Source organism: Etheostoma cragini, chromosome 9 (genome assembly GCF_013103735.1).
Source record: "Etheostoma cragini isolate CJK2018 chromosome 9, CSU_Ecrag_1.0, whole genome shotgun sequence".
Lineage (NCBI taxonomy): Eukaryota > Metazoa > Chordata > Actinopteri > Perciformes > Percidae > Etheostoma > Etheostoma cragini.
In genome coordinates this window covers 24,306,120-24,317,873 of record NC_048415.1, presented here as the reverse complement: position 1 = coordinate 24,317,873, position 11,754 = coordinate 24,306,120, and the positions used below count along the sequence as shown (strand labels likewise).

Below are 11,754 nucleotides of genomic sequence, written 5' to 3'. Positions count from 1 at the left end.
CCCCCCCCCCTTTCCCTCAGGCTGTGGGTCTTGTGATGGCGGGGCAGAGACGGGCTGAGGCAGAGCTTCAAACGGCCCTGCCAAACCCACAAGGGTCAGGTCTCTTTCACTCTAATTCAGCCAGTCAGGCCCTAAATCATTTTCCACTTCATTACAAAAAGACATTTGTTTTTCTTCACCTCCTCCCAACCTCTTTTAAAAACTGTTGCAGGCTTTATAATCATCTCAATGAGAGGATGTTCGCCTCCAGTGAAGTCAGCACCGTGATGTCACCCAAACACACCCACACACATCAACTGTCAGACCCATGGTGTACATTCCACCCCTGGTCTTCCCAAAACATGCCCATGCCAAAGACACACAGTCAAAAGGATAAAGAGGATCATTCTCACAGACACAATTACTTACACTGACACTGAGTGCCATTTGTTGATGGATGCACCGGTCTAAGTCGCTGTGGCCCTGTGACCAGCAGAAGAGACAACACAGTGGCTTCTCCATCAACCCTATGTTGATGTTTTTTTAAATTTTGGAGCACTATAAACTGGCATATGATTGATTGGACATGGGTTAAATTGGCATTTGTAAAGAGTAGGTCCTGCAATTTTGAGGTTGAGATTACTTTGGGAGTTGGTAATTATTACCTATTCTATTGGGCAAAAGCACAATGTTTATATTTGTATAAGTACATTTAAATAGAGTACATTAAGTATTAATCAGCATACAGTAGAATGGAATTAGTTATTTTACATAATGTTTTCTTATCATGCGAAAAGCTTACCCCTAGCTTACACTTAAATATTTCAAGTTAATAGTTAAAACTATTTACTTTATAGAACTTGCCCTTTCAGTTCATCATTTTCCAAACTTAAGAAATTATTTGATTGTGAAATCCGATACATTGACAAAGTAAACAATTTTTTTTTTTTATTATTGTGAGTGGGGTTTGGGGACAGCTATTTGGACCAAAAAAGATGTTCATTTTTGGATTTTGTTTCATTTTTCAACCTTAAAACAAGTGGACAAATATTTTTGAAACATGTAGTGATTAAAAGTAATGGACCAGATAGATTCAAAAAAATCTCCGTGGATCGCAAGTTTTAAAAATCAGGTAAGCCGAAGAAAATCAACAAAAAGTGATTTTTCAGAGGAAAGACCGTTAGAATCTGCCTAAACAGTGAGTGACTAAATGGTCTTTTTGTTTTCAAATTGAGTAGATGGCTTATTGGGGAGTTGGTTGGAAGATGGTTTCCAGGTACACACATTTATCCTTGGGAGTACCTGTCTCATAATAGAGAAGTAAACTAATTGTCTGATGCTGGGGCTTTACAGGATCTGGTGTATTGTACCTCAAGAGGCAGCTCTAGTTGTCATTAGTGGAATTTAACAGCAAGCTAGTACTCTGTAGGAAACAGTAACTGTTGATAGAGAATGAGTCCCCTGAACTCCAGTTCCACGGTGTTTCTTGACAGTGGGCCATCTTCAACAATCTCTGTCTGTCTATCCCACGCTGTAATTCTGAGGCAGATTTAAACTTTTCATTACAGGTTTCAGTCTTTTCTCATCTATTCTTCATTCTTCACTCCCTCGCTCCCTTTTCTCATTACATGGCTCTTACCCTGTCCCTCGTCTGTGCAGCTGCTGCAGGATGCCCAGGCATCCGAGGGCCAGGTGGTGGTTCTGGAGTGCAGGGTCCGTGGAAGCCCTCCTCTGCAGGTCAGATGGTCCCGCCAGGGAGAGGAGATCCTGGATTCGCCCGATTTTCGTATTCTCCAGAAAAGTGAGACATTCTTCTTAGTAGTCATGAAGCCCATTGTGCAACACCTGAGTGATTTGTACTTGTACTTTCTAATATATGCTAACCAAAATGTTTCTTTGTCTTCTCTTCCTTCCTGCCTATAATACCCTGTTAATCAGAGCCTCGATCTGCAGCTGAGTCAGGTATTATACCTCATGTGCTTTCATTTTTCCAACCCCAGTCAGTAATTCAATTTAGAAATGGCTTATAAGATGTGTCTGGAGACTCAAATTGAGTTTGATGCTTTCATTATTAGAAACCCCGTCACCCGCAAACTCCAACACATAAACACAGACAAAATCACAGAAAATCAATGACACACATGCTAATATGAGTTAGACATTTCTCACCTGTGTGACTCAGAGAGTCGTTTCAGGTGTTACTTACAGGCTGTGAGTCACTTGAACATCTGTGCTTTAGTGTTTCTCTGTTTGTCTGTCTGTTCTTCACAAATAGTAAGATCCATGATTTGTATGTCCGACTATGAAGAGCTACTCACAGGTCTATATGACATCATCTGTCATCAGTTTACAGTGTACGTAACCTGTCTTTCTCTATTACAGTATGTATGCCTCATAACAAACAAATCAAGTGTCAACATGTTACTCCACTCCACACCTGCTCAGATCACTGTTCATCAGCGTCAAAGCTTTTATCTACTTCCATATCTAACTTTTAGGATAAACCGTTTGATCATTACAGGTTTATTAATGGTGATTGTTATTTTAGAGGAGATCTGCACCTTGGTGATAGCTGAGGCCTTTCCGGAGGACGGTGGTCTGTTCTGCTGCACTGCGTCCAACCCGTGTGGCTCTGTGAACAGCACAGCCCAGCTCACCGTCACTGCAGGTGCGTGCGTGCAACACAAACACAAAGAGCTGCTCAGCACGCTGTTACAAGGCAGCGTCCAAGCATCAACAAGCAGCGGCCACCGCACCTGAACTGTTAAGCCAATGTGGGAGTGCCTTAAGATGCACTTTGTGTTTATCCTAGAGAAAACTTAATGTAAGTCACTGGGAAAAAAACAACCACATTTTGCCTGTTTTTACAAAGTCAATACACAGTATCAATACACAGTGATAGTGTGCCAAAAGTTTGTTGAGCATTCCAATGTAATTAGTCATAAACTTCTGCTGCTGCATGGTTTAAATAGGAATTTGTGTGTGAGTATGTGAGTGCAGGTCTACAGTGTCAGGAGGTGGACACTCGCTCAATAATACGTGTTCTGTTGAGTGGGCCTGCAACACAGAAAAGGCTCACCGGTTAATTCTGTAGAGGAGCCACGCTTCTCTTTACCTGCCTCCACACAGTCAAAACTGCCCTAACTAGCATGTTACACTCACTTTTGTCTAAAACACCAGCTAACAACATCAGTTAAGAGCAAGCAAGCCAAACCAACCACTTACCAACATGTCAAGCTAACTAGCGTGCTACTAGCGACAGCAGCATGCTGCTAACCCACCGAGCAACATCCAGACAAATAGCCACAGCTACCTCACCTTGGCAAGCAACAAATCATTCCCTCCAGTCTACTGCATCCTGTTAAGCTAACTACCATGCTAAACTTTTAGCTAACTAGCTAGAATGCTGCCTGAGCCACAAAATAAACCAAACAGCAAACATTTTAAACCAGTCAATATTTATAATAAGTTAGGGTCTTGATAACTAATTTCCCTTCTTCTAATACATGTTTGTGTGGAACTATTGAAAACTGTGGTTCCATTCAGACGATATTAAGACTTTTGGGAGCACTTTGAGATGAAGCTGTCAAGCATAATCCAACTCTATGCTTTAAAAAGGTCCTTTCTGAAACCCATCGACAATTTTTTTAATTTGAATGGTGTTTTTTTCCACAACAAATGTAACTGGCAAATGAATCATGGCTTGATAACACTAACCTCTGATAATCCAGTAGGCTAATTCCCTGGAAGACATGGGGTTTATGACCAGTTATAAAAGTTGATGGCTCAACAAGATGACCATCTTTTGTAAGGTTTATTATTGTGTAGTCTGTATGGGAGAGGGGTGAGAGGCTTCAGTTGATAAGCAGCTCTTTCCGAGTACAGCAGGACATTAATATTTCAATGTATATTTTAACAGACATTACTGTGTAAAGGACTCACAGCACAGTTAATGGAAAGGCTGAATAAACAGGACTTGGATCAGCCTGACTGGACCCAGCTGCTACTTTAAGCCAGATCAGCTGTGACACAGTTCTCTGTGTGTAATCTGCACAAAAATCTAAACATAAAGTCCAACATTTTCCAATATTTCTTTTGTTTGTTTCCTTTAGCAGCTGAGGACTCATCGAGTAATGGCATGTCTGGTGATAACTCAAGGTTTGAGGATGTGGCACCCTTCCCCCCTCCTCCCCCACCCACAGAGATCAGCCTCCTAGAGCTGCCACCCAAGATGCTGCCTCAGCCTGGTGCTTTCCTTATCAAGGAGCTTGAGATCTGGCCCGGTGTGTCATCGCTGCCTCCAGTGCAGATGGGCCTAGAGGGGGAGAGCAATAAGGTAAACGGGTCCATACAGAATGGCCGACCCCCAAATCCATCATCACCACCAAGCCAGCTCTCACCTCCACCTCCACCTCTGCCAGAGTCTGACCCCACGACACATGTTCCAGTCACAGCCCAAAGTCCTGCCCAGGTGGCACCAGACTCGCCTCCATCCCCAAGCAAACTGTCTCCATCGCCTGGGAAGGACGGTCCTCCGCTGCCTACCAAGCCTAAACCAAAGCTGTGAGTACCTGCCGTGTCCCCATGTGTCTGTGCCCAGGGGGCAGGCTAGTCACCAGGGAGGGCTTGTGGGTTGGGAGACAGGCTTGGAAGTCTGTCTGAGGTCTGGTGGAAAGGATAGCGTCTCAGTTTTGTTAAAGTGTTAACGGTGGGAATCCCAAGCCTTTTTAGAACAAAAGCATTCCCTCGCCTTTATGTTGGTTTCAATTTGGCATCATGTTATCCGGGGGAGTCTGCTAGCTGCTTTCTGTCTGTGGCTGTAAACGGATCTGTGTAGCTTTTGCTGGATGGCTCCTATTGTTTCTGTCTGATCTCGGCTGCATGCCCAGCCCAGGTCAGAGCCATTGTGTTTTTTTCCCTGAGCCCCTTTTTGTAAGCACTATAGAGATCAGGTAGGATGTCACTGTTATTAGAAGAGAGTTGGGCATTGAATGGCTTTTTTTTCAATTATCCTGTGTTTTGTCTGCCGTGGACAAGCCTCTTGGCCTGCATGGATTATTATCTCACTTGCTGATGCATTTTACATTTGCAGTTTTGCCCTAATCAGAAAGAATACCATAGACTAGAAATAAGGAAAAAGAACCAGAAGGAATAGAAGGTCCAAGTTCAGACTTGAAGCAGAGCCGTTGGGATTACAGGGCTGCCATCTTTATCCACAAGGCCACCTGGATGACTTACTAATGCCTTTCTGATAATAAATGACTGCCGACCATTCACAAATCATTGTATTGTGGATACGTTCACTCCATTGGTTGGTTGGGAGATATGTGTTTTCCTCCCTTCTCTGTGTTCTTTTAGCCATGTTAGCGGCATTCATGATTCCCAGAAAACTAATGCTATTGATTTTAGCAATCCCCCTTTCCTGTTGTGCCACTATGAAGTTGACTTTTGTGGTTCAGAGTAAAATATTTAAAAAATATTTGATGGATTGTCATGGAAGTTGCTACAGGTACGTATCTCGTGTTGAGGATGAACTTCTGACTTCTTTTCTACTGAGACCATCATGTCAAATTTTCACTTATTCAGTGAAATATCGCAACATCTATAAGATGGATTGGCACTCTGAAATTCATATTCTCAGACAAGGAATTCTAATGGATTAAGTAATTCATGTAGCGCCACAAGACTGACATTTTTCATTGGATGCTGTAAAATAGATACATTTATGGTCCAATTAAATAATTTATTGTTAAAACTTTGATCCCTCAACCTAATCAATATTTCTACTTATTTAATACTTTTTGGTTTGGTTCCACTCAGCCTCAGCTTTATTTTGTTTGCTGCTAATTAGCTAATATTAGCATGCCTACCCACTAAACCAAAATGGTGAACAACAACAACAACAACATGATAGCATTTCTGATGTTACATATTAGCTCAAAGCACCACGTTACCTATAGTACAGCCTCATGGTGGTAGACTCTTTGTTTGTCTCTCTTAATATTTTCCCCTGTAGTTAAGCAAAACCTAATTATGTGGGGGAAATTTTGGGAAGTTTCTAATATTGCTGTCAGAATATTAAACAATGCGAGCAGTATATCCTATCAATAGCAGATGCTTAACAGTGTTGCTGTGCGAGTTAGGACAGGCTGCATTTAGACCAGAGTTTGGTTACAGTGCAGTGAGGCTTGGTTCTTGCATTGCACATGCTTTTTCCACTGCATGTGTACTGGACTTGGTTACCGCTGATGGATGCTACAGAATTGCACATCTGTTGACATAAATGTTATGACTTGTTAATTCTGTGCTTCCAGAGCTGAGAATATAGAGGAGGAGACAGGAAATTACAGGTAAATATTTGGCTGTGAGGGTGATGCTCTGGGTGTGAGTTCAGTGGCGCTACATGTAGCCTCACACAACAATCACACAAATTATGTCAAGGCACATACTTTTTTCTGATTAATATCTTTCCAATATTACACTGTATGATGAAAAAACAGGAGCAGCAGTTGGACCAGAGCCGAGTGGAATCAGCTGATCATTTACAATTAAAATACTGTGAATTAATTATGCATGATTTTTGATAAATCAGTTTTCTTTTGTGGCCTGCAAAAACATAGTTACTGAGATGGTTTTAGGGATGTGACACAGATGGAACAATAATCTGACTTTTATCTCTAGATCAGACTTCAATGCTAGATAAATGAGGCAGAAAGCTGCTTTTCTCTGGTTATGCACATTAACTCCATTAGTAACTCCACTGCTAAAAACGACTGCTAAGCAATTAAAAAGCATAGGCCATCCCTCTCCTGCCCTCTCACCTTTAAATTCTATAATTACACAGTAAAAACCGCAGCCCTGCCATTAACCAGAGGTCATGTTTCTGCCAGACTGCACTCGGTTTCCTTAGGTTACATGTAGGAACAGAGTCAGACCACTCTCAACCTAAAACCTCCCAGCTTATCCCTGAGTTCATCATATCCTGTTTGTTGTGTGGCACATCCCGTACAGACTGATCAATTGTTTCTTCTCTGTGCGCCACATGTTGCTATGAAACCTCAACATAGCACAGCAGAGCCTGCAGTCTTTAAAATGCTCCCAGTTTGTTACTTTAATTGCTTTTTTGCACTTTTTATAGGAGTTCTCTTTAATAAGCAACATGACTTTCTAACAGACCAATTTGTTCAAATGCTATAAATTCAACAGACAGAGTGGAAACTATTACCGTTATGTTGTGTGTTTTTAAGATAAGGCGATTTCATTAAATAGATTGTTTTTTTGCAAATAAATGAAGGCAGGGAGGATTAGTATGGAATAAGGTGGCTAGACTTTAATACTTATTGAGAATTATTTGTTAAGTCTAAAGTTTTCTGGCTATCTGTACATATAAGCTTTAACTCTCAAGGAAATGTTATTCATATGCGGATATCCGAAAACATCATTCTGGGTTTTCACAGCACTCATTATTATTTATAAAGGGACAGCTGAATTAAACAACATCCCAATCGTACCACCAGGAGTTATAGCTATTTGAGACATGTGTTCATGTTCACAAATCTAGAAGAAATTGTTCTTAATCACAGGAACAACAAACTGGAAGCCTGTGGAAGGTAGGATTTTTTTGCTTCAATAACACTGAGCTGATGAGAGGGAGGAAGTCGTTGTGTGAGTTGGCGAACAGGAGGGACTGCAGGAGACCTGAGCTGTGAAAACAGACCTGCTGTTTTTCTGTGCTAAGGAAGACAGAGCAGGGTCGGTAGGTATTTGGGTTTGATGCCCAGCGTTGATGTCAGACATCAGGATAAGAATCAAAGGAAATTCTCAGGGGAGAGGCTCAGATTGGCCAGTTGGCTCTGAACCAACCCCCCGGTTTGGAGTAAAAGCTGAGTTTTACCACATGGTAGAGAATAGTCTTCCTCTATATTCTCAGCTCTGTAAAATGGCAGCACATTCTAATTTCTTGTTCCTCTGGAATTCAGTTTTTTCACAGCATTTTGTTAGGAATTCTCTACATAGAAACACATATTTGGGTACTTGCTATAGTTGCAACACTGATAGGTGTGTTATTTTCAGACTACTGTGTTTTTATTGCCTCGAACAATAAGTATAGAAAGAAAGATTATTGTGCTAAGTTCCATATTTTGTGAGATGGGAGATGGACTTGGGTTCCTGCACAAGGGTCTAAATGAAGATCTGACAGGATTTAGGACTACAGCTTTGACACATTCTGAGAGGATACTATGAGACAAACCATACTTCAGCTTCAGCTGAGAGTTGCATCTCAAAGTAAGGTCATTGCCGTGTTGTACAGAGTTGTGGTCACTTCTAACTCAACAACACAACTCCTCTTTGTTCAGGGCTTTAACAGTACACACGTAACCATTTGTAAAGCCACACCATGATAGACTGATAAATCTGTGTGTGTCCACTCATGCACTTGCATACACATTGGTGTGAGTGTGTGTTGATGGATGAGGTGTCCAGAGTCCGTTTTCCTTTATTGATAAAGGTACGTGTTTGCCTAGTGTGACATTTCACAAGGACATTTTGCGTTTCATTTTGGTGTAATGACATATCCTTGCTAGTACAAAAGGTGCATGTGTGTTTTCACATTTTTTTACATCCAAATCTTTTTTCATCGAAGCTCTGCTGTTGAGATAATGCTTTCCTTGTGTTGTTAAGTAGCTTGTAGACCTCCAGTTTTGTAGGAAGAGTCTACATTTGATGCAGTTAAACATTAAGGCACTATGGTGAGCAACCGTTTCAACAAACCACGTCACTGAGACCAAAAACAAGACTACAAGACCAAGTAGAGACAGTCAAAAGAGTCAAGCTAGTGCAACGCGTTGAAGGTGTGACCATGATGATATTGACCGTGATAATAGGGGAAAAGCATTATATTATAGGGTGGGATAATGTCTGGGTGGGCGTCTTAGACCAAGCCCAAGTAGCAGAGGCAACAATTATCTTTGAACCATTCCACAGCTTAATCTCTCTTTCATAAGACCAGGAATCAACTTTGACAGTCAAAATTGTTCTCTTGCACGGATTTCATTGCGCAGAGCCCTTTTTATGTGTCAGTTGAAGTCTTACTAGCAACGTGTCTGTGAATTATTTCATGCAGCTCTTCAATATGTTCATTTTAACTCAGTATGCTAAAGTTACAGATGATGTAAACCAGGCACACATCGGGGGTCAACAGGACCGCAGTTAAGCCTTTTCTCCCTACACTGAGGGTCTAGAATAATTAAGTTTTGTGCTGTTCATTTTTTAAAGAGATGCTGTGATAATTACTGATTGAGTAAGTTGGTTGCATAAAGGCAGACGTTGAAAAACAAGAGAAAGAAGTTGTGTTTGTGTGTGTGTGTGTGTGTGTGTGTGTGTGTGTGTGTGTGTGTGTGTGTGTCTAAGTAGTGCCTGCACTTGATTATAAATACCTTTGAATTGATATCTTAAAAGCAGCTGAAGCAAAAGTAGCCTGGGGACAGAAAGTGGAGGTCTATCTAATGCACATCTGCTTGTGCAAAGGGATGAAGTGGAAAGTTTCAGACCGAGGCAATTACATGGCAGACGGTGTACAACAATCCGCTGTCTAATGTTAAAGATCGGACGTTACTGTCAAACCTTCTTAGCGTGACCCAAAAGTACACAAGCTCACTTAAAGGCTGGTACCCACTGCTATAATCAATATCATGAATCATATTTCTGATATTGATATACATCATAGTATATAAAAAAAAAACGAATGAATTGTCATCCATTGTTGTGTATTGAATCATATGAAAATCATGTTTCAAAGGTCCCACATTATGCTCATTTTCAGGTTCATACTTGTATTTTGGGTCAGATATTTACATGCTTCAATGTTAAAAAAAACTCATTGTTCTTCTCATAATGTCGGTCTCAATTTACCGCTATTCACCCTTAGTCCGAAATTATTCATTTTAGTCCCCGTCTCTTTAAGCCCCCCCACCTGAAAAAGCCCCGTCTGTTCTGATTGTTGCCATTCAAGTCCAGGTGCTCTACATCTTCACTTGAAGTCATTGCAGCCGGGGAAAGACTGTTACTGCACTGAAGCAACACAACCGTACTGAAGTCCAAGCTGTTTGTTTAAAGGCACACTCTCTGAATGTGGCTCTGTGCATTTCTCCATGGATTGAGAGTTTTGATACTTTCCCAGTATTTATATAGCACCTGGACCTGCTTCAATCAAAAAAGAAATATAGATATCAATTTCTACACTATGGGACCTTTAAGTATCGTTAGCTTGGAATCATTATTTTTGACAGCAGAAGGATGTAAAACGATGTCATGATATGATTATAACATCATAATACAATTCCGCCAAAAGTCGATATAAGTTGAAATAATACTGAATTATTGCCCAGCTCTAACTCACACAAACACTAAACACACAGGAGCTTAGAGCAACAGTGTGTAGGTGACGTAATGTGTGCCACCTCCCAACGTTAATGTTTCCAGGCTCTGCATACTTACATACTGCAATGATAAATATGAGCAGTGGTCTGATCCACTTTTATGTGGCCTTTTATACCTTACAACCCTTGTCCGCTGACATAATTGCCATACCGCTGAGATTAACTGATTTTTGCAGTAGCTCCAAACCTCTTTAACCCCAGGGTGGTTGTTGTCAAGGGAACGGCATACAAACTGACGGCAACAAACAGTTCTTTGCCAATGGCCATCATCAGTCTCCCACTGTCACACACACACACACACACACACACACACACACACACACACACACACAGAACTTGTATTTACAGTGTGACAACCCAACTGGTGCTTGGTTGTTTGCCCTGTGTCCCTCTGTATTCTGTTTGCTACAGAGTACTAGTAGGACTATGTAGGAGATATTTCAGGCTTGTTGCATTCAATGTAAAACAGGATCTATATGTTCTCTGTGTAGCGTTGCTGAGCAAGGAGCTCTGGCTGCCAGGATTGGTCACATATCTCTGCTGTGACTCAGAGCTTCCTCTCAGCAGTGTGTTTTTGTTTACGAGGTGCAAGTCATGAACTCTCTAATGAAGTATTAACAATCACTTTCTTGTTGAGGTGTTGCTTGTGGTTTTTTAGAGAGCGGGTATCCAGAACCACATATGGTACTGGATACACACTGAGAACTTGTGGTTCGTCATCATCAAATGTCTAATTAAAAATGGAAGTAAAACACTGACTGGGGATCTGTTCTCTAATTGATGTTTTTGCGTCAATGAATGCAGGCCAGAGAGGGTTGTGATTACCAGCAAATGGAAAAAGGCAGAAACAGAAAGTTAGTCGTCATCGGGAATAAGATTGTGTAACCAAATGGACGACTAAAAAGTCACCAGAGACACAAGGGAGCAGGAAAAGCAGACAATTTCACATCAACCTCCAGAGTGAGAGATGGGCAGTCCTTAAAAGGACATGGGAGACACAGGATTGGCTGAGAAACCAGACCAACTCACTGGATTGGTCGGTCGGGCTAGAATGACCTGCATGGAATGGAGAAACTTTCCAAATAAGGAAGAGAGTTGTCGGAGCGGACCTTCATAACACAGACGGGGCTGGGAGAAAGAGGGGTGAGCCGAGGGAAAAGGGAGCGATGAAAAGACGCACAGAGAGATGAGGGGAGCGAGAGACAGGGTGTATGCTTGGGAGTTGACAGCATGGAAACTAACGGGCCTCAATGATCCCCTCATAGAAAGCAGACTGTGTTTCCCAGGAAAGAACGCCCTGGTATGTTAAACACTGACAAACACACATATAAATACA

The 11,754-nt window shown here is 41.5% G+C and overlaps 1 protein-coding gene across 8 annotated transcripts in view; it reads left to right on the top strand.

The window, feature by feature from the left end:
• palld (palladin, cytoskeletal associated protein) overlaps positions 1-11,754 on the top strand; it is a 53,371-nt gene that overhangs the window by 22,503 nt on the left and 19,114 nt on the right. For 5 of the 8 annotated variants that reach the window (XM_034881132.1, XM_034881137.1, XM_034881134.1 and 2 more), the window contains 5 exons: positions 1,639-1,780; positions 1,918-1,941; positions 2,528-2,647; positions 4,092-4,542; positions 6,294-6,329. In XM_034881132.1, the coding sequence (XP_034737023.1) occupies positions 1,639-1,780; positions 1,918-1,941; positions 2,528-2,647; positions 4,092-4,542; positions 6,294-6,329 (773 nt within the window). The remainder of the gene's footprint in view (positions 1-1,638; positions 1,781-1,917; positions 1,942-2,527; positions 2,648-4,091; positions 4,543-6,293; positions 6,330-11,754) is intronic. The other 3 variants (XM_034881131.1, XM_034881136.1, XM_034881133.1) reach the window with 3 other exon arrangements.